Consider the following 22,664-nt stretch of genomic DNA (forward strand, 5'->3'; position numbering starts at 1 on the left):
TTTAAGTGTTAAGGAACACAGTCCCTCTGAATCTCACCTCTTTCTACTGTACTCTGTGCAACAGTCCTCTAATTCTCACCACAAGCTGGTGCTTTCAGTTCTTGTCCTCAAAAGGGAATTCCCTGAAGTGTGCTAATCCCCCCACTTCCCACACAAAAGAGTTTGCATCTACTTACCAAAATCTGCTAAGACAACTTGCTAGTTTTTGTAGAGACCATTTTTTCCTGTTCTATTTTGGAATACTCCCCCTCCAGCTCCAGGTTTTCCCAACACCACCTAACTGCCATCTGGCAATGAGAAATCACTGTTTTCCAATAATCAGGACCATTACCCTGCACAGAAGGCCCCAATAGTTCATCTTGTGGAAGCTTCAAAGTATTAATGCTGTTTCTTGATTCTAGCTAAGCAGCTGCCTGCCACACCTTCTGCTTCCTGAGCCCCCAAAGTAGCACGCCTTACCTTTGGTGTCCTGCATGACAATGGAGCTATACTTTAAGAAGGTTATCAGTAGATTACTGGTCTGTACGTCTGCATCCAGTGGGAGTTCCACAGAACTTATAACTGCAATAGTACAATGAAATGCAGTTAGTGTATACTACTTAACACTTCTACCACCATAGCCAATTTGCCAGCAGACAAGGAAATCACTAAATAAGTTTTTTCCGCAACAGAGGGAGGACCAAGTGCTTACCATAAAACCTTTATCTAGTCTTCCTAGGCCCCTGAAGCCCTTCCTATTTCCAAGATTAAGCCCAATGCCCTTCTCTCATATCTAGGAGGGCCAGTCTCCAGGAACAGTGCTTTTTTCCCAACATCCTAAAAAGGGTATTTTTTTTCCAATTACAGTTCACATTCAATATTATTTTGTATTAGTTTCAGGTTATACAGCACAGTAGTTAGACAACCATATACTATACAAAGTGTTCCCCCCTATATTTCCAGTAATAAAAGGGTATTTTGATTCCACTTCCAGCTCCAAATATCCCAAAAAGGTTCAGGGTCCTTCTTAAAGGCACTTTGATTTGTACCTAAGGGAAAGATCTGTACTGAATAGAAATGATTTTTGCTTTGATGAGTCTCCTGCTTAAAATAAATGACAATTCATTCCTAATAAGGAGAAATCTTGCTCCATTTTGAGAATAAGCCGTTAGGCTGGAAATACCCAAGATGGAAGGGGAAAAAGTTAAGGCAGAACTACGTTCAAATTGTACTCCTTAGTCCCTTACCCCTAGTGAAAGGGAGCTTAAAAAGAAATACCAGACTGAAAATAGGAGGACATTATTGCTTGGGACAGCCTGGGAATTGACTTTTATATACCCTGCGGCTGCTGTTTCCCAGAAAAACTACCACACCACACCTCCCACTCTCTATGTCACAGTCCCAATGAACAGTGAGGGGCCAGACCAGGGCTGACCCACACAGAACAATCTTATGTAGATTCCCCAAGTTTCTAGGACTTTAAATTAGACTTAGACATTTTGTTATGTGCTTTTACAGTGTCTAAGACATAATATATAAGGAAAAGGAGGCTCATAATGGCCCAGATAAGCGAGGGAATCTATAGCTTTCTACTGTATTTCCACCCAGAAAGACTCAGCTGAGTTTGGGATATTCATAATATGTATTCATACCATAATGGATTCCTCTGGAGTTATTATGATATATGCAGAGAACATTTATTAACAATGGGAAACATTTGCATATTATGGATCCATAATACACAGCAAGCAGGGAAAAAGCCTCATGAGAAGAAATTAGTGTGTCCCACCCTTGGCTGTTTTCCCACAGTTCAGCCCCCAAGAACTAATAAAAGACAAATATACTTTTATGTTGAAATACTAAAAGGTCTTAATTCTTGCTATGGGTAAATGACCTGAGACTGTCATTTCAAACTACTACAGCCAATTTTGAAGCTCAGAGGCCATAATCATTCCTTTGTCCAATACAAAAAGGCATCTCACTGGTAGGTGGGACTTTTCCCCCCACTCATATATAGCAATAATTGAAAAACTGTCTTATATAATATGTAGAAATATATAAGTATATGTATTTTTACTTTACCAGAAAGTCCTCCCATGCCAAGGCTGAGTTGTCAAATGTCAAGTCTGAGCTGAGAACAAATGTTACAGCTAAACTGTTGGCTTTCAGTGATATACCTTTATAACTGGACTACTGAGCACCACTATAATTAAAAACAAAAACCTGAAACAAGGTTATAATATTTAGGACCCCTACAGAAAGGAAATGAGCTAGGAGAGGGGAAAAAGAACAAAATAAGAGAGGGTCAAATCCCTCATAAATTAAAATCTCCTTCCTAGGGAAATTATTCCTTGATCTTTGGCTTCATAATTCTTCCCAGCAGCCTTTGTCAAAGGGAGGCAGTCATTTGAAAGTGGGCTGACTCCATTTCCCACTAAAAAAATAAAAGCTCTCTAGTTGTAGGTAAGTAAGCACAAATCCTGCCATTGCATAATCAAGTGTGTGGGTGGAAGTGCTCACAATGAACAGTTTGAAAGGCAGTTCTCTGAAGCATCCAAAGCCCAACATCACATGGAACTCATATATATATGTGTGTGTGTATATATATCCATGGTAACCAGGCAGGCTTTATCCTTAAAGAGAAAGAACAGTATTTCCATTGGATTACTCAGTGACCTGAATAAGCAGAGATAATTAGGTAATCCTCACTACTTGTTCTTTCTCATTAAAATATCTTGGATTTTGTCTTTCAATTTTAAACAGATTCAATTTGCTACTATCATAGACCTGAATATCAACGGCACCTTCTTGTCATGCTTCTGTACCAATGCTGCTTGTACTACCTTGAAATCCTACTGCCACATATCCAATATGAAAATTTAAACGAGGGAAAGCAGATCAAAGAAGGTCATTTCACATACAGACAGTAGGGGGCACAAAGGAAGGATCAGTTAGATTTCCTATATTTCTTTACTCAAAATGAGGTCAACATTTGAGGCAAAACATCAATTATTAACAAAGATTATTTTTTGGTTATGGTGTTCCATCAAAGGCATTTAGCTTACAGTAGAACCAACTCAGGTGACACAATTTTTTTTTTTAAAGAAATTTTTTATTGATTTCAGAGAAAGGGAGAAGGAGAGATAGAAACATCAATGATGAGAGAGAATCATTGATTGGCTGCCTCCTGCATGTCCCCCACTGGGGATCAAGCCCACAACCCAGGCATGTTCCCTGACCAGGAGTCGAACCGTGACCTCCAGGACCATGGGTCAATGTTCAACCACTGAGCCACACTGGCTGGGCTCAAGTGACACAAGTTTATTGGACAAAATTCACAATCTCTTTCTGTTACTTTTTTCTTCAGTTACAGCCATAACATTTATAAAGTGGGAAAATTTTTAGTTACTTTTTAGGGGGAGAAGTCTTAAAATACTCACCAAACTCCCAATTATAATACACTCAAAGCTTGTCATTTTCTAGGTGGAACTGGCTAACAGACACATAACAGTGAATTAATCCCAGGTTCACTCTTTCATTTATTCAACAAATATTTACCAAGCAATGACCATGCCAGGCACTATGCTGGGCAGATAGTAGTGATAAAAATAGACATGGCTCCCTGCCCTGATTCATGTCTTGGTTCTTAGTTGCAACTCTCGCTAACCTTAGGCAAACCACTTATTTCTCTGGCCTCAGTTCCCTTATTTGTCAAATGATAACATGAGATAACATTACTATTATACACTTATGTCAGTAAGATATTCATAAAATATCTCATATGAGCCTCACAAGTACCCTGAGAGTTTGGCAGGACTAGTATCACTGACCTCTGAGGTCCTTTTAAGATCTAGCACTTCATGAGTCAACCATTCCCTGAGGAGGACATGCTGGAATTATGTAGCTTCTTACACAGAGAAAAACACATAACTATCTTTTCCAAAGTTTTCTTTGGGGCTTAAGGAGTCCTAAAGGATAGTATTTTCCAATTTCTTAAAGTGAAAGAACAGACAACTTTGTTCTTTGTTGAACACAGCTATGCTCACCCTGAAAGATTCAAAACCATATTAATCAAGAAAACAAGAGGCTGAAGGCTTACCATCAGAGGAGGGTGGTGTGGTACCAAGTGGTGTGGCTGGGGTTGTTGGAGTAGGACTGACAGGGGTTGTCACCAAGCCTATCTCTGGATGACTCTGAAAAAGAACACAGGTGCTAAGGAAAGAGAAAATCCAGTTCTGAGTTTTCTCTGATTAATATCCTTTCTGGTATCCTTGGTCTCAGAGACAGACAGCTCACTGAGGAGGGACTGCTTCTACATTTAGTTCCCATGACTACCTGATTACTGTTGACGCTTGCTAAACACTAATAAGAAGCTCCGTGGGCTAGTTTTTTGTAAGCAACTAAGTTCTCATTATATAAGTTTTTCTGAAGAACCTGTATACAAACAAGTAACTGGACAAAACAAAGACACAGGAATATTCTACAAAAAAAGGGTGAAGCATCTACAGTCCTATCTGAACCTGGGAAAGGACTACTCTCATCAGATCAACCTCATCTACAGACTATTCTAATAACTACATAGTTGACAATAAATGCAGGTGAGCCAAAGGGATAACAGGTACTATAAAAAGAGCTATGCAGCCCAGCCGGGCGTGGCTCAGTGGTTGAACGTCGACCTAGGGTCCAGGCGATCGGGGTTCGATTCCCAGTCAGGGCACATGCCCGGGTTGCGGGCCTGAACAATGACTCTCTCATCATTGATGTTTCTATCTCCCTCTCTCCCTCTCCTTTCCTCTCCCTGAAATCAATAAAGATATATTTAAAAAAAAAAAAAAAGAGCTATGTAGATGATAGCCTCCCTGTTCCACCACAAGCAAGTGTGTGTGGGATGGGGAGGTAAAGACATGAGGTACGCATCCACTGGGGACCAAAACAGATGGCTCCTCTGTCCCTGACCTACCTTAGCCATCTCTGCCACATCAGCTCTTGAGAATTAAGCTGAGTGTAAGCTACTTCCTCCTCCTCCCCAACAGCTTTACCAGCCTTTTACCTTCCTTTAAAATCAGTTACAGTTACAGAATTCAGAAAGCAGACAAGGAATATAGTAAGAATAGTAAATAAAGTCTCTTATGTTATCAGTCATGAAAAATCATGTGTCCTCCTAGGCAGACCCCAAACCAGCACACTGCCTTTTAAGCATGACCTTTTCTTGTTAAACACAATCAGTGGATCCCATACACATCTGCCCTTTGAGAAAAAAACATAAACAAATCTTTCTTTAAAAGAAACCTAATACATATTTTAAGCAGTAGGGCTTTAAAATGAAAACGCTTTATCAATTTTTTAAGACAGCTTTCATGGACAGCACTTGAGTTCTCAGCCTATTTTAGTCCCCTCTGTTTCAACTACTGAGGCTATCCCTTAGGCAAATGACCCAGCACTCAGTACTGACTTCATGTTTTTATTTGTAGACCATTTTTTCTGTTAACAACTAACCTTATTCTGGACAGGATATTTTTTTACTTTTCTTCTCTAGAAATTGATGATATAATAAGATAAGTGACTTGGCCTATTTTATCTCCAGTCATAATTCCAGTGGTTTAGAACACAGAAAGCCTGATATAAAAATCCATATGGGCAGCCCTGGCCGGTATGGCTCAGTTGGTTGGGCGCTGTCCTGTGCACTAGGAGGTTGCCGGTTTAATTCCTGGTCACGGCACATGCCTGGGTTGCAGGCTTCATCCCCAGTAGAGGGCACACAGTAGACAGCCAATCACTGTTACGCTCTCATATCAATGTTTCTCTCTCTCTCCTTCTCCTTCTCTCTCTAAAAATCAATAAACTATTCTTTAAAATAAAAAAATCCATATAAGCAAACAATACAAAGGGATTTCCAGTGAGCCAAATGAAATAATCTCAACTCATCTGGGTTAACAGAATCAGTAAAAACTGGTTAAAACCATTAACTTTACATGTTATCGACCCACTTTGCACCAGATGGAAACATACATACTTGAGGATAGCACAAACCAAAGGCAACTGATGCAACTCTTTGTTACCACCACTTACCAAAGCAGGACTTCAACAGGCAAAGCCAGAGGCTTGTCAGGAGAGTGAATCTGTACGAAATTCAGGAAGAAAATGAATTGAAGTTTTCAAGATAACCAACCTGAGCTAACACTGTGATGAAGTTGCGATTTAAATGAACAGCTTCATAGAGTGCCAGAAGGATGGCCTCATTGGTTCTAAAGAAAAAGAGAACAAATTGAAGAAGCTCTTATAATGGAGGAGTTAGAACAATATAACCATCAACATCAGATTTCACCCTAGCTCCTCATGATCAACGCTTTTAAGTTCCTGGTACTTCCTTTATTGCCTTATCCCTTTGTCTCCTCATCTAGCATAAGTGTATACAGGCAAGGAGAAAAGAGTAAAGGGCCTTAATTTTAATTCCTTAGTTCTTATCTACTTCATTCACTATTTTCACTCTCATTTTCTCACCCCAATTCAGTTAAGTCCTTTACTGGCTCAGATACCCAGCCCTCTTGCATTTCATTCCAAAGACAGCTGGGAATAGTTTCTCAGCTTCCTGGGGCTCAATAACAGGATCCAAAAAAGAGGTTTCTAAGAGTCCTTTCTCAAGAAACATTTGATACATCACCAAAAAAGTGTGAATTTATAAAAGATTAACAAGAGGTAACGTTTCACACTCTCATATCCAGTCTGCAAGCCCACATTATATTCAAGTCACCACATAAGAACGTCAGGCACTTACTGTACTGAGATTTTCTCATGGGCATCTGCTATGAACATGTTGCCCACCTGTGGAAGAAAAGGGGAATTGCATGCTTACAGTAAGAAAATATAGTAGGAGCTCTGCCTAAGAAGCCATTCATTAATCAGTGAAAAAACAAGCTACTTGCTGCCCAAGGGAATTTGGAACTCTGGGCTCATCAGTCATATACACACCAAAATCATCTCACTTTGAAGGTCTTAAAAGAATCATAATAAATTTTCATGAGAACACCACTAAATCATCTTTCCTTAAAGGGACTTAAAAATAATCCTAGCCCGGCAGGCATGGCTGAATGGTTAAGCATCAACCTATGAACCAGGAGGTCACAGTTTGACTCCTGGACAGGGCACATAATAGAGTTGCAGGCTCAGTCCCCAGTGGTGGACGTGCAAGAGGTAACAGATCAATGACTTTCTCTCATCATTGATGTTTCTATCTCTCTCTCCTTCTCCCCTGATCTCTCTGAAATCAATAAAAACACATTTTAAAAAAACAAAAAACCCCAGTACCCTTTGTCCAGCTCTCCTCCTCAATGGGTAAGTACAGTAACCACTGACAGCGAGCAAATGTTAACCTAGACATCATCACTCTGCATCTTTCCTGGAAGTTGCTTTGTTAAAGTAAAAAACTAATTCATGAAGAACAACACAGAAAGTAGGCTAATTTCATCCGACACAGAGTCGTCTTCAGGGGAATACTTGAGTTTCAGACCAGAATTGTCTATGCGAGATCCACTGTCCATCTTTCAGATCACAAAATCTTTAGTTTGTGTCCGAGGCAGGGCAGGTGAATAAGTAAATGTTGCCTCCGATATGTATGATATCAGAAACATTGAGAGAGATGCCCATCCCTCTAAAAATACCTTTCCACCTGTTTACTGATGTCCAATCCAAAACTATGCAGCTGGAGTTTCATTTGTTTGTTACAAAATGTTTTCTTCTTGGTTAAAAGGCAAAGATCCCTAAGAGCAATATAATTATAAGTCATCTAACCAAACACTAATATAGCGCTCAAACTGCTCTGACCTCTGAGAGACTTTAGTTATTGATGCTCAGAGTTAAAGAGCTTATCAAGTCCTCCCTGAGAGTAGGCTGTAAGAAAGAAGGGGGAAAGGACAATAGGCATTGGGCGAGGGGAGATGCCTTTTGAGGGGTAGAGGGATGACTATTTCTTACAATGAACTCAAAATTGTCTTGTCCTAGGGCTGATTATTTGACTACTAATGCCCAAAAAGACTTTCTGGATCTGCCTAGATTCTAAGACCTGCTAGATTTATCTCTTAAAAATTAGTTGCAGATTAGCCCAAAATGCCTATGACACCAAGGTTGAGAAACTTTGCTTAGCAGTCTTGCAAAGTAGATTAATAACTTTCCTAGACCATGGACCTCTCAACCCATTAAGCCTTTAGACGGGTGGCTCAGATCCACTAGACCAATCCCTCAACTCCAGGACCAGCTATGAGGAAACAAGTGGCGACAGAAGATAGCCAAGGAGTACTCAGGGTTAGATTCAGATCTAAACCATCCTTTTCTGTATTTCATAGGGTCAGTCCTCAAACAAGGTCATCTCTTTAGAAAGCAGAAATCTGCCTTAATATGCACCTTTATTGTAGCCTTTAAAAACTAAATTAATTTTAAAAAAAATCTGTCTCAGAGAAATCAGAGCTCTCCTTTCCCCTATCTCACTCTAGTTTGAAAATCACTAAAAAAGATACAGCTCTCAAAATAATCTGCTCTGAGTAGCCCTCTCTCTCATTAGCTCAAACATCTGAACTTCTGAGTCCAGATTTGTCTACCTCTACAGATCTCTTACATTTCTGAGCAGGAGAGAAAAAACAAGTAGGACTTACCATATTTGTTAAAGCAGACAAAAAACCGCTCTGGTGTTCTTCTTCCTTGTCTTTGTACTGCCTAAACAAAAATAACTAAGTTCAACTTTAGTATTATTTATCAACTACATCTTTGTCTTTAGCATTCTAGGTAATCAGAGCAGGGCACTCACAGAATTCACTGACTCCAGAAAACAAAGCAATATGACAATCTAGTCACTGCAGTTTCCCCTGAAAGCTAAGAGGCACACATCTGCTCCTGAGGTACTGGCTACTTTGGTAGAGACTTAGAAAGCAAGCTGCAAAAGTGTGAAACTGCTCTAACATATGGCTGATCCAGTTATTTCCCAAACAGACTATTACTTGAAAAGTGTGACAGTGAAATTATTTCAAGACTGTAACAGTGAAATTCTTGTTTGTTTCTGAAGGAAGAGGATGGGAAAATCTGAGTGCTACACTATTTGTGGAGATGGGACAAATTTGAAAGTCCAACACCCAATCATGTGTGAGGAACGTATGGAAAGAAGCAAGAAAGATCGGGGCCTGTCCCTTGGTAGGATCGAGGACACTTCTGGTTTCCATTCACTGAATATCAGATCTTTCCCCGTTCACAGCAGGAGGAAAAGCAAGCATCACTGAAGAGAGTCCCCAGAAGAGACAGGGACTCCAGAAAACTACAGTTGATTCCTAATGAAAAAGAAACACCTAGCAAGCTAGACCTAATTCAATGTTTTCTCCTTTAATTTTTTTTTTTAAGCATACAAAAAAGTAGTGCTTCGCTGCCTTTTTTTACACAGAAAATGATATGTGTGTGATACACTGGGCTAAATGGAAGAGCCTGCTTGTGGCTGAAATACTAGTTTAAATGCTCTGCAATAAAATACTAAAGGTTGCAAAGAATGTGCCTAACTGTTTAAAAGAAAGATAAACACTAGCCTGGTGGCTTCTCCTCTGGTGTTAGAAACAACCCCTGCTAAAGCCATCCAGCCAAGCTAGAGCAAATACATCTGCCAGCAGCTGTACCTCTGAATACTATTCTAGCATAGGTAAGGCAAGTTCACCCAAGAACTCTAACAAATCTGTTTCCTACTCAACCAATTCAAGTGAAAATTATACCCTTCTCTTCTGGAAAGGTGGACTTACCTGTTGTACTCAGATAAAGCCTGAGCAATCACGAGCCCCATTCCCTACAAAGAAAAAAAGATAGCATAGGTGAAATAAGGGGCTGGTGGTGATGCTATGATTAGGCCAGGGAAAATACAAATTACACCCCCATGGTCCAAGCCCAAGAAGTTCTACCTAAAAACTGGCAACAAGGACAGAAATTCTGAGAGGCATTGCCAAAGCATCAAAAGGAACTTCTTTGGAGAGATTTCTCTGATCTAATTGTCTTACTGTTACTTAATAGAATAGCTGGGTGAAACAGACCAGCCCAGATCACTGACAATTTCACTGGGATCATTTTCACCTCAAAAGAGAAGACTGAGTTAGAAGCTTCAAACAAAAAAACTCATATGTCTCTAAAACAACCACAATAAAAGTGACAATGAGTTCCATGCTAAATGAAGGTGCATAGAGACAAGTCACTCCCTTTCAGGCCACAGGAAAACAGGAGTATAATGAGAAGAAGCATCCAATAAATGTTAAAGTGACTTATCAACTTTCCTTCTAGCATTTGCTAAGGACAACAAAAAGATCAATTAAGGCCACAAGATGAATCATGTACACTTCTATTCATAGGGAAATTAGAAGAATGAAGAGGGCAAGATGGAAAGAGAATAAAGCCAGACACCTGGTCATCCTCCTCCTCCCTATATTCAGAGATCAGATGTTAATTCCTAAACTTTCAAGGACATATCGTAGCAGACATACACCATCATCCATGTTTCAGCTTTGCCAAGTCAAGCTATAAATACCATCTGGCTAGTTCTACAAGAAGGAATCTATCAATGTTTAGTCACCTAAGCCTTCTTTTTTTTCCTTTTTTTAAAATTTTATTTCAGCTTTATTGAGATATAATTGACACATAAAATTGTAAGCTATTTAAAGTGTACAGCATGATATTTTGATATATCATCTAAGCCTTCTTATTCTTGGAAATGTAACTTACTGACTCTGTAGGACAGTCAACCTCAGCACACTATAACAAAATATAACCAACCACTTCATCATAATCAGCAAGCAAATGTCCCCTCAAATCTTCCTTCCACAATGAGAAGATAGTTGCACTAATGCTCTAGAAAGAATACCGATTCCCTCTTTATAGCCAGATGAAATTAACAAGAAAGTTCTTTGCTCTCTAAATATCCACTGCAAGTCCACTGAGTACAAGTAATTAAAACAATACACAAGGATCCAAATACTCACATTGAGCGTGGCCTCATCATCCACAATAGACAGCTTCACAATATAAGGATTCACAGACTGTTAAAGAAGAAAGGAGACTCAAGGTGAGTGTGACCTACTTAAGAACCCATTAACCATTTAACAAAATATTAACAAAAATGCATCTATCAGGCCCTCTCTCTACAGCAATGCTCCTACTATCCAGACCCAGTCCATCTTGTAAGTTGACTCCCCCCATTTCCAATAAATCTCTCAATGTGCATGGGCATTCACCAAGCACACACATGCATACACACACACACACAAAATTCTGTTCTACCTGCATTTTCCTGAATCAGCTCAGGCCTATGTCTGCCACTTCTCCCATGTTTCCCTTTTATTTGTTTCTAAAAAGTAAGGGAACACTCCACAAAACTCACTTTGTCCTATTCTGCCAATAATTTACTGAATCCATAGGGACAACTGTCTTTTGGGGGACTTAAAAGCTTCTTTGCCATAAGGCACAAATTTGTAAGTTGCTAACTTACATTCTCATCCCAAAGGCTCCCTAACCATTCCACAAATGATATGCAAGTACTGATTTGCCCACCCGTAAAACAAAGCCACCTGGGGGGGTGGAAAGTGGCAGCTGCTTAACAGCCAAAGAGGCCATTTATGGATCTGATACCCAAATAACACTGCAGGGGAACTGAAAAAAAAGGATGTAATTACCCAAACTACAATCTGGTCAGGACACTGGGATTTAATGATTGTCCCATCACTTACAGCATTGGAAGATTTCCTGAGTTTTTCCAGACCCAATCTCAGCTGGGCAGCATATGGAAATGAACATATATTTAAACTCATTAAGCAGTTGGGCCATCTCCTACTGGTGAGATGAGAACCAATGACCTGCTCACCTTGAAAACATCCCACCCATGGGATGTGAAGAAAGACCTCATGTAGATCAGGCACCAATTCTAACCCAAGGCAAGCAAGGGACAATAGTTCTCAGATTGGCAGTTTTTACAGCAACCAAGAAAACTCATTACAGAGAAACTTGGAAACCCAACTAAAAGGCTGACCCCCCACATAGACCTTATTTAATCAAGTTTCTGAGGGCATCTTTCGAATGTCAGTTGGGAATGGAAAAAGAAACAGCTTTGCTTTCTTAACAGCCTAAATGTTTATAAGGTTTTCTACAACACAACTCAAGGAGGTAAAACCCACTCCATTTGTTCTAACAGAAGAAAGCTCTCCATACTTCCTCCTATAACCAACAGTCAAACCCTGCTGGTGCTACAGACTTCAGATAAGATCAAACACAAGTGGATGCTTGAAAAAGAAAATCAGCAATAGGCTGACCTAGAGATGCCACCATGATAAGAACAACACTAGGAGGAAAAGGCCACTGTTTCTTGGCATAATTTTTCAAAGTCCTAGCCACTCACCTTCCCAAAAGTACACAGTTTTAGGTAATAATAAGGACCATCTGATTACCTAGAGCTGTCTGTGCTTTAGCAGCAGTTGGGGGAAAGGCAAGGTGGCTAAAAGCAAGGGTTTGAGTTATAGCTCCTCTACTTATTAATTTTGATATAAGTTTGACACACTAATTAACATAAGCTCAATTTTCTCATCTGTAAAATGCCAGGATAATATTTTCTTCCTTGGGGTTGTTATGAGACTTAAATGAACTAAGACATGTAAAATGCTTAGCATAGTATCTGGCATATGGTAAGGGCTCAGTGATTGGTAACTATATTTTTTTCTCCTTTGACATTTTTATCACATTCAAAGGAAGCTCCTTAGGGAAGAAAAAGAGAGAGAAAGAAAAGGAACAACTTGCAACTGGACATAATAAACAATTTTGTAATTTCTGGAAAATGTCATGTTCAACGGGCAGCAGCTGGGGAGTGACTCACTTCACTTGGAGATGTGGCCAACCTAGAAGGCCAGAATATGAATGCTGTGAAAATTTCTATTCTCTAGACACTGATTCTCTTTAGCACTATGTACCCGTTGTGCTGGTCACGTTTTAAAACTGGAGGGAATCTACTTTTCAGCCACAAAACAAAATTACAAACTCAGTGAGCCATTATGAGGTCACTCTAATAGGGTCCTGCCTTTATTTGATATAAAACCATTCCATACTTAACATTTTTCATTGCACTTCCTTAGACCTTTTCTTCTTTTTTTCTTTTTGCCTCCTTTATCTCTTTAGATAAAATGACTAAAATGGAATGTATTATTTGAGGTGAGGAAGAACTATTTTTTACATTTACTACATGACATCTTTTCTATCACTTCCATTCCTTAAGTCCAACACCTGATTTGCCTTCTCTGTTTAGCTGGGCGTCCAGCCTCTCTGGTGCCCTCTGCACCTTTCTGGAAAGATTACAACTTACTGCACTGGTCATGAGATTGATTGCATGGTAGCTAAAATACTGTTCTCCACAGCACACACCCTTTCATACTAGTTTTTCACCAGCTTTCACTTTTGCTATGTTCAACTAAAATTCCTCATGTTTCTTCAAAAACCTGCCTCAGCCATGGTCAACAGGCTCCCTTGATGGTTTCTGGTGAGTGAGTTATATCAAAAGCTGCAAAGCCCAGTAAAATTACACCCACCAGCTTGACCTTGCCTAGTGAATTAATTCTTCTGGGACTTCTGACAGATTAGAGATGGATGCCTCACTCCAGAAATATGATTTTCTCCAGTTCCTTGGCCATGTCCAATTTTTCAGGCTGGTATTTCAGACAGCCCTACTGGGCTGAGCCAGGTTTTGGTTCAGTCAGAAAAGCCAAGCCGTTGCCTCAAATTGGCCTGCATCCAGCAGAATGTCCCAAAAACACTCATTACTGATGATGGTGCTTTCCCATCACATATAACTCGACTCTCTTTAACTATCTTCACCATTTTTCCTCAGCCATTTTTCTTGCTGTTGTAATAAGGCCCCCGAGGCTGTTATACATGACAGAGATCAAAATGGCTGCCACACCAACCCCTCCAAATCACCAGTAAACAGGTGTTGGTGACAAATTACATATTTATTAGTCACTCTAAACATCATTCGTCAGTTCCTCCAAGACAATGAAAGTGATCAGCTCCTGGCTTTTATAACACATTAACATTGCTCCACATATTCCAGGTTCTCTTTAAGTACTCCCATTCTCACGGCCTCCCTTCTTCCATATCCCTCCATGTAAGAATAAGCTCCAGATTTTGTTACTTATCACTTTTGACCTGGCTAGGAATCATATCAAACATCATCACTCAGTAAAGATCCAGAAGTTCAGAAATGACAATCCTCCCTCCAACTGGCCCACTTCTCACAACACTGCTACTTATTAAGTGAAGTCAGGTTGCCTCGATGCAATTACTGACTTCTGGGCTTAGTAAAGTACTCCAAGTATCCAGGATTGAGAGCTAAATGCTCCTTATTACTCCAAAGCTATCCCCAGTGAGGCCCCTGGTCTTCCCGAAGTGGCCCCCTTCCTTTTCTATGTATTCTGCCTTTTGAGGGAAATCAAGTAGACACACTAAGTAGGAACTCAAGTAGAAATCTGAGTTCTGCTCTTCATCTCAAAAACCTATAAATCTGTCCCCAATTAATTCAGGGGCAAAAAGAACTCCAGAATTAATATGAATAAGGCTCTGTCTTCAATTTCCTTTAAAATCAGAAAGAGCTCCCAGACCAACAGTGATACTTATATAAGTGGATTGCATTAAGAAAATCCAAAAATATAAAAGTCCAATCTTTCAAAACAGATGCAATAGGTCAGTGGTTCCCAATCTTGGCAAATCATCATATTCAATAAAGGATCTTTAAAAAAATACAGATTCCCAGGTCACACACCCCCTCAAAAGATTCTGATTCAATGTGTTGAGAGTAAAGCCCCAAAATTTCTTCTTTTTAAAAAAGTTTCTAGGCAATTCTAATGATAAGCTGGGTCTAGGAACTACTATATTAAGGGATATTTACTCACTTTATTAGAAGCTGTATTACAGAATTCCTTTAAACAGCTACTTCGTTTGCCCCATGCATTTAAGAAAGGATTTTTAGAATTTGGTTTATCAAAATAAATCCATATACCATTTACCAAGAGCATGTCTTCCATATTAAGCAAAGTCTTCTAGGAACAGCCACATGTAGGAAGATTATAGAAAGATAACAACTATCAATTAAAGGGCTCACTTACCTCATATTTTCTGTAGTTCACCAGCAAAGCCAAGAGGACTACAGCATCATATCCATGTTCCCTACGACTTGGGGGGTGGGAGAGTATCTGTAATAAGAACCAGAAATGTGTGAGAGTGCTAACTCCTAGTTCCTAGGAATACAGGCAGAGAAGATTTCAGGAAGTGGTTTACCCAAAAGAGAAAGAGGTGACAAGGGAATTGACCAACCTGTAAAATTGCTTCAAATATGCTGTTGATCATTACATACTCCAGGATAGTGTTCTGGCTGATGTTATCTGTCACCTAAGTGCAATAAAAGGCTTTTTAAAGACTACACTGAGATACTCCGATACTGCATATATAGCTCCTCCACTAGCATCTAAGAGAAACAGAAATGTTAAAACATTTTTCTAGATACTTTACTAGACCTTTATAATCTCCCCCAAAGCCTTCAGAGCCTAAATAGACACTAGACTAAAACAAACACTAGACAGGTAAGAAATCAGCAAATTAAAACTCCCTAAATTTTTGAACTTCTAATTGTTTCTCTCATACCCTCACACAAGCATCTGCTTAATAGTTTCTTGGGTTTCAATCCTCAAATGCACAAGAAGAAGGTTATGATCCAGAAGTCTTCAAGTGGTGGCAAGGAAAGGGAACCATGAAGTAAATGAACAATACCTCGCCCTCCTCCCACTAGAAGGTACAGGCCAGCTTCATGCTATGAAATCTAAGTCAGAATAAATACAAACATTCAGAATCACAAAAACTATTTCCAAATGAGACATGATGAGAAGGGCAAATGTGATAATCCAGAAGAGAATAGTTCTGCAGGAGTGGTACCTCTAAAGTAACAAATATCACGTATCCTACAGGTTTTAAAATGCCAGCAGTTGCTCCAAAGAGCAACTTCCAAGAAATGAAAGCCCATGCAACTAACTTCCTCCTACACATTCAAACACAGCAAAGTGATGTAATGCCCCAGTAGATAATTTCTTTTTCTCTCTTCCTCTCTAGCTTTGGGCTCAAGTACTCAAATAAGCTTGCCCCTGCTGTCAATTAATACCCTTGACAAAGAAACATATAGATGAGTTCCTTACGGTCACTAAGCAAAGGAGAAGTTTCAGACATAAACTCTTCAGACTTTCAGAACCTTCTGCACAAAGCAACGAATCCAAACTCTCCATCAAGTTCTGAGAAAGAGAACAGTTAAGTGTTAAACCATATCAAAAAATTGTAGTATCTGCACTGTGTCTTTCTCCAATTTTGGGTTATATTACACAGGGTAATGTGAATAACACACAATGAAGGAAGCCTATCATTCCCTGAGGCCCAGGCTTTACAAAATTAGACAAAGAAAAGGAAGACTTCTAAGTCTACCTATTTTTAGGGAAATGCTTTAGAACAACTACACAGAATTCATTATTCTACCAAATAAATGTTTGTAGCCTGTCATCCTCATATAAACCTTTAGTTCAGAATGAAGTAAAAATTTAAAAGGTAAATAATAATGGTTAAATTAAATAATAAGTATATAAACTAAAAACAATAAATAAGCTAATAAAATAAAAATAATAAAATAATTAAGTTCAAGGTTAATAATAACAGTTCAATAACTACATAAGTTTCATTAGTTGATAAAGAAAACACATCACTTGAGGCAGGCACACTGAACAAACAACAATGAGACAGTATCACTACTGGCCATCACTGGCCATATGCATTATGCAACAAAACCAGCTTGTGTCCATCCTGGTCAATTCTACAAGATAATGTGATTGAAGTTTATAACTTGCACTAACAACCAGCTGTTAGACCCAAAGTAATCAAAAGATAAAACCTTTAGATACAACAATAGAAGGAAGAAGACAAGAAGTATCTTACATTAAATGAAGGAAGAAAATGAACGGAGAATAAGGATTTAGCACATTGAAAAGTCACGTGAAGGTTCAAAATAAGCTACTTCAGTTCAATTCAACAAATATGTAATCAGGGCCTACTGTATGCTAAATATTTTGCTTTCAAAAATACAAGAAAAGAGCATCTGAGATCTTGCTTCCTGGCATTGTTGTCAATTTTGGCTCAAATAAACTCAAAAAACAAGAAAAAAAGTAGGACAATGATTCTTGCTCTCAAGGTGTTTTTAGTTTAATGGGAGAGAAAAATAAGAAGAGTTTTAATTTAATGGTTACTATGACAGAAATATACATGATGGAAGGGAATTAGCTCGATGTCACCTATTCCAGGACCCCTCAAGGGTAGGTTGTAATTTTGAAAAATCAGTAGGAATTAATTAAAACTTGAGGAGGAAAGGAATTCTAGACAGGCATTAGCATGATCAAAGACACATGAGGAATGAAACAGCTCTGAATATGAAGTTGGAATACAAGTAGTTCATTATTATGGAAGTATAATGAGTGGTGAGAGATGAGACCAGAGAAATAAATAGGGAAGTCATGAAAGTTTTATAAGGCTAACTAGAAGTATGGTCTTTATCCTGTTAGTGACAGGAAACTAATGAAGGGCTTTAAGCAGGAAAGTTGTGAGTGTAAGATACTGATACCTCTGGTGTCAATATGGATGACAGATTTAAAGATGGTAAGTCTAGCCCTAGCCTGTTTGGCTTAGTGGTTAGAGCATCAGCCCTCAGATTGAAAGGTCCTGGGTTTGATTATGGCCAAGGGCATGTAATTCAGTTGCAGGCTCAATCACTGGCACTGGTTGGGGTGCATGCGGGAAGCAACTAATCGATGTGTCTCTCTCATTGATGTTTTTCTCTCTCTCTCTCGCTCTCCCCCCCTTCTACTCTCTCTGAAAAGCAATGGAAAAAATATCCTTGAATAAGGATTAAAATAAATAAATAAATAAATAAATAAATAAATAAATAAATAAATAAATAAAGATGGTAAGTCTACAGGAATGGAAACAAATGAGGACTAATCATATGAACTGAGGTAAAATTAGCTGAACTTGGTGATCATCTGGATATGAAAAATGAGGAAGAGAAAAGAGTCAAGGATGACTCCCAGGTTTTTGGTTTTAGGGACTGAGAAGACAGGTGCCCTTATTCTGAGAGGGAATGAATGAGGAAGAACAGATGTTGGGTAAACAATGAGTTCCATTTTGAATATGTTAAGCAAGACATATTTAGGGATGTATGATTGGGTATATATTCAGCAAGTGCTTACAGAGTACATATACAACTCTGAGACACATGAGGGGATGTTAAAGCTAAAGTTAGAGACTTGGTAATCTGCATCATATAGGCAGTAGTTAGAATAATGAGAATGAAAGAGAAATATAGGATTTTAACATGATATATACAGGACCTGTATAGGCTAGAATTAAAAAATGACCAGCCTGGCCGGAGTGGCTCAGTGGCTGAGCATCAACCTATGATCCAGGAGACCACTGTTCCATTCCTGATCAGGGCACATGCCCAGATTTTGGGTTCCATCCCCAGCAGGAGGCGTGCAGGAGGCAGCCGATCAATGACTCATCATTGATGTTTTTATCTCTCACTCTCCCTCTCTCTCTGAAACCAATAAAAAAATTTTTTTCTTAATTTTTTAAAAATAGTTACCCTTGTATATTTAGTTATATTTTAAGTTCATAAACGTTTTTAAGCCTGTATGATCACATGATGTAAATCAAAAAATAAACTGTTCAGTCTTTATCCTGCAGACAAAGGATGCCTCAATTCAAATTTGAATTTCAAATTTTCCTTTATTCAGATAAACCAAATCTATAAAATAAAAACATCCAAATTCAAGGCCAAATTCAATCATCTATTATTTATTTGAGTCCAAATCTTCTAGTACATCTGTCTGCAGGTGGTACCCATGAACAGCTGTCAGAAGTAGCCAAACACAGCACAGCTGCAGCTTATGCCTCACCTTCATGCACAGCTCTGCCTTGTCAAAGCCCATCAGCATGTTGATAATGTCAAACCCAGAGGTAGACTTATTCTTTTGATGTACTCCTCGAATGAGTGCACACAAGGTCTGCAGATATGAGAGAAAGAATTATTTCTAGAGAGGAAGTCTCCAAACTAAGGTACTGGATCTGTAGCCTCAGACTGCAACCTCAGAACCTCCTCCTTGCACAGCTGACATTCAAGTGCTCTAATACTTGATCTCCAGCCTGGCTGGCGTGGCTCAGTGGTTGAGCATTGACCTATGATCCAGGAGATTGCTGTTCGATTCCAGTCAGGGCACATGCCCACATTGTGGGCTCGGTCCCCAGTAGGGGGCGTGCAGGAGGCAGCCAATCAATGACTCTCTCATCATTGATGTTTCTATCTCTTTCTCCCCCTCTCCCTTCCTCTCTCTGAAATCAATAAAGACATATTAAAAAAAAAAAAAAAAAAAAGAATCGAATCTCCTCTGCCCTAGCTGGTTTGCTCAGTGGTTAGAGCATTGGCCCACAGACAGAAGGGTCCCGGGTTCAGTTCCACCAAGGGCACATACCTCAGTTGCGTGCTCAATCCCCGGCCCTGGTCTGTGCGTGAGCAGGAGGCACCCAATCGATGTGTCTCTCTGACACTGAAGTTTCTCTCCCCACCCCCACCCCCGCCTTTCTACTCTCTCTGAAAAAGCAATGGGAAAAAATATCCTCAGGTAAGGATAAAAAAAAAACAAAAAAACTCCTCTGATTTTTGCTCTAGACTAAGCAACCTTGCCTCCGTTTCCTCTCTCTCTCTTCCTTCCCTCAAGTAATAATAAGAATTCTGTCAAACAATCTGCCTTGGCACTAGATCAAATTATACAAATGGACAAGATTACTACTATAAGCATCAATTTGTTTAACCAAGAAGATGACTAAACAAACATGACGTAGACGTTTGATTACTTAAAGAAGTAAAGCAAGCCGGGTGGGCGTGGCTCAGCAGTTGAGTGTCAACCCAGGATCCAGGCGATCGGGGTTTGATTCCCGGTCAGGGCACATGCCCATGTTTCGGGCTCGATCCCCAGTTGGGGGCGTGCAGGAGGCGGCCGATCAGTGACTCATCATTGACGTTTCTATCTCTCTATCCCTCTCCTTTCCTCTCTATGAAATCAATAAAGATATATTTAAAAAAAAAAAAGAAGTAAAGCAAAAAGAAAACCTCACACCTAAGGGCAATTCTAGGTTCCTCAGGTCCCAACAGATGTGTTACAATTCCTTTCTCCTATCAAACAAGGCTTCCCAGTCTCCCAGCCTTGTACCTGCAATGCATTGACAACTCGAATTGGATGTTCCTCTCCCAGAGCTTGGATGCAGTGTTGAAATAAACAATTAATGTTGTCCTTGATCTTCATTAACTCCTCACCATCAAGAGATTCCAGCTTGCCTTCTAGGTATTCTAAATTCACCTACCAAGGAAACAATAAGGGCCTGAGTTCACTTTTAGAACAGCACCCAGAACACATGGGAAGGCAATCTCAGTTACCAGGAAAATCCACAGATGCCACCATGTCTTACCTTCATGAGGAAGAGCTCCTCCCAAAATCGAGGACTGCACTTACTGGGATCCTCTGTCTGAAATCAAGATAAGCAGGTTCAATATCTGCAGCTAAACACCAAGTCACTACAAGCACATTTGAAAGAGTCACCGCACATAATCAACATAACCTTCCAAAATTAACTTTTAAAATTACTTTTCAAAATTAACTTTTAGCTTGGTCAGTACAAACTACTGCAATGGGGAACAACAGTTTTTAGAGATTTTTTTTCCCAAATGGAAGGCAGTTTGCATATATATATATATATATTTGCTGAACCAAAAGTTAAATAATGGCTCAAAGAATCTCTCTCCAATCTTTCTCTTCCAGCAAGAAGTGGACCTAATCATCTGAACAAGTCAAATTATGATACGTCCCCACTGCACTGACATCATGCTCAGTTTCAAAAGCCCATTCAGATACGTGAAATACAATGACCCAGTGAGCCAAGGACAGCAGATATAACCATTATCCTACTTTTAGGAAAGAGGGGCCACAAATCTCATTGACTTACACAAATGCAGAAGCCAGAACCTGAATCCTCTCAATAATACTGTCATGGTTTTGACAACATCCTGTGTTGACTGCTTCTACTTGCCCTCACATATGTACTTAGTCCTCTGTACAGAGTTTTTAATATGCTCTTTTCTTAGTTAAATTGGTACAAAAGATTAGCAAACTTATAGTGCTAAAATCCAAAATTTCTCAGCAATAGTTTTCAAACAGAAATTCTAGAAAGTCAAACACTCTGGTTAGTGAGTGAAATAAGAAAAAGATAACCCCTACTGCCCACTTTACAGGAAAGCTAATGACAAAAATCAGTAGGGCAATTGTCTGCTATCACCTTACCTTAACTTTTTAAAATTACTACCAAGAACAAATGTCTTCATTAGTTAAAAACTCCTCTAATAAGAAAATATTATACTAGGAATCTCTTCTGGATTTTTAATTGAGGATGATGTAAAGAAGCAATATTTATGGCCTTTAGTCTCTTTCCCTCAAGTCCTACTCCCCTGGAAAGGTCACACTTTGACCCTCAACTTCTGTAATGTCTTTTTGTTGTCTATATATGAAACTCAGGGAACTAATGAAGCTGGCACTTCCCATTCTCAAAGCTCACTCAAGCAGAAATCATATGTATACCAAGCTTACTTAACACAGAAAGAGCCCTAATAGGATCCTAGTACCCGCTCATTTTCTCTGTATAACCACCTGTACTAACCTGGGCAACTCTGTATTAATTTTCTGCATGTCAAACTCTGTCTCTAAGGCTTTGCCAAGAGGTAGATGTTTTGCTTGATTGAATTATTTATCCTGGGCCATGTGGCAAAGTTGAATGAATATGGGCTCTAGAGTCAGACACAAGGGTTCAAATCACCTTCTAGCTGTGATGCCCAGTTTTCTCATCTATAACATTATATTTTACATGGCACATGTAAAAAACATGGCCCTTCTTCACCATTCTTGTCAGAATTAAAGCTAATGTATTTAGTTATACGTTTAGAGTAATGCCAGGCACATGGTAGAAACTCAATGTACAATAACTCTTTTTATAGATATTATTCTATTTTACATGTACTACTACTTATGACCAGGACTTCAGAAAGCAAGTACCCGTGCAAGGCATCTAATTACTCTAACTTTCCCTGACAGTGTATATTTTACAACACAGGCTTGGGTCATGATCAGTCAGCAATTATGAAGACCCAACGAAACCCAACTGCTAATATTCTTCAGTTAACGCATATAGAGAATGAGATAGTCTAACTAAGCAACTGTTCTGTCTACTAACATCTTGAGATGAAATATAATAGAGCATCTTTTTTAAATATCTGAAGCATAGAGATCTAGGGCCAAAAGTAACTTCAACAGACATCTAGAAGGGTCCTTAAGTCAGATCATAAGGAAGACAAGTCTTAAAGATACTCAGAAAAGAAGCTTCCTGTCTGGCTGGTGTGGCTCAGTGGTTGAGCATCGACCTATGAATCAGGAGGTCAAGGTTAGAGTCCAGTCAGGGGACATGCCTGGGTTGCATGCTTGATCCCCAGTATGGGGCATGCAGGAGGCAGCCAA

At 39.3% G+C, this 22,664-nt stretch overlaps 1 protein-coding gene across 6 annotated transcripts in view; it reads right to left on the minus strand.

Annotated features, from left to right (window-relative positions):
• The window catches only part of ARMH3 (armadillo like helical domain containing 3), a 140,032-nt gene that overhangs the window by 105,919 nt on the left and 11,449 nt on the right, over nt 1-22,664 (minus strand). For 4 of the 6 annotated variants that reach the window (XM_081157379.1, XM_081157380.1, XM_081157381.1 and 1 more), the window contains exons 3-15: nt 20,572-20,628; nt 20,316-20,462; nt 19,005-19,112; nt 16,209-16,301; nt 15,337-15,411; nt 15,129-15,215; nt 10,971-11,027; nt 9,747-9,790; nt 8,625-8,685; nt 6,755-6,801; nt 6,149-6,224; nt 4,079-4,172; nt 460-561 (exon numbers count right to left, since the gene is read on the minus strand). In XM_081157379.1, coding sequence (XP_081013505.1) covers nt 460-561; nt 4,079-4,172; nt 6,149-6,224; nt 6,755-6,801; nt 8,625-8,685; nt 9,747-9,790; nt 10,971-11,027; nt 15,129-15,215; nt 15,337-15,411; nt 16,209-16,301; nt 19,005-19,112; nt 20,316-20,462; nt 20,572-20,628 — 1,048 coding nt within the window. The remainder of the gene's footprint in view (nt 1-459; nt 562-4,078; nt 4,173-6,148; nt 6,225-6,754; nt 6,802-8,624; nt 8,686-9,746; nt 9,791-10,970; nt 11,028-15,128; nt 15,216-15,336; nt 15,412-16,208; nt 16,302-19,004; nt 19,113-20,315; nt 20,463-20,571; nt 20,629-22,664) is intronic. The other 2 variants (XM_081157383.1, XM_081157382.1) reach the window with 1 other exon arrangement.

This window comes from Miniopterus schreibersii (assembly GCF_964146895.1).
Source record: "Miniopterus schreibersii genome assembly, chromosome: 14".
In the NCBI taxonomy this organism is placed as follows: Eukaryota; Metazoa; Chordata; class Mammalia; order Chiroptera; family Miniopteridae; genus Miniopterus; species Miniopterus schreibersii.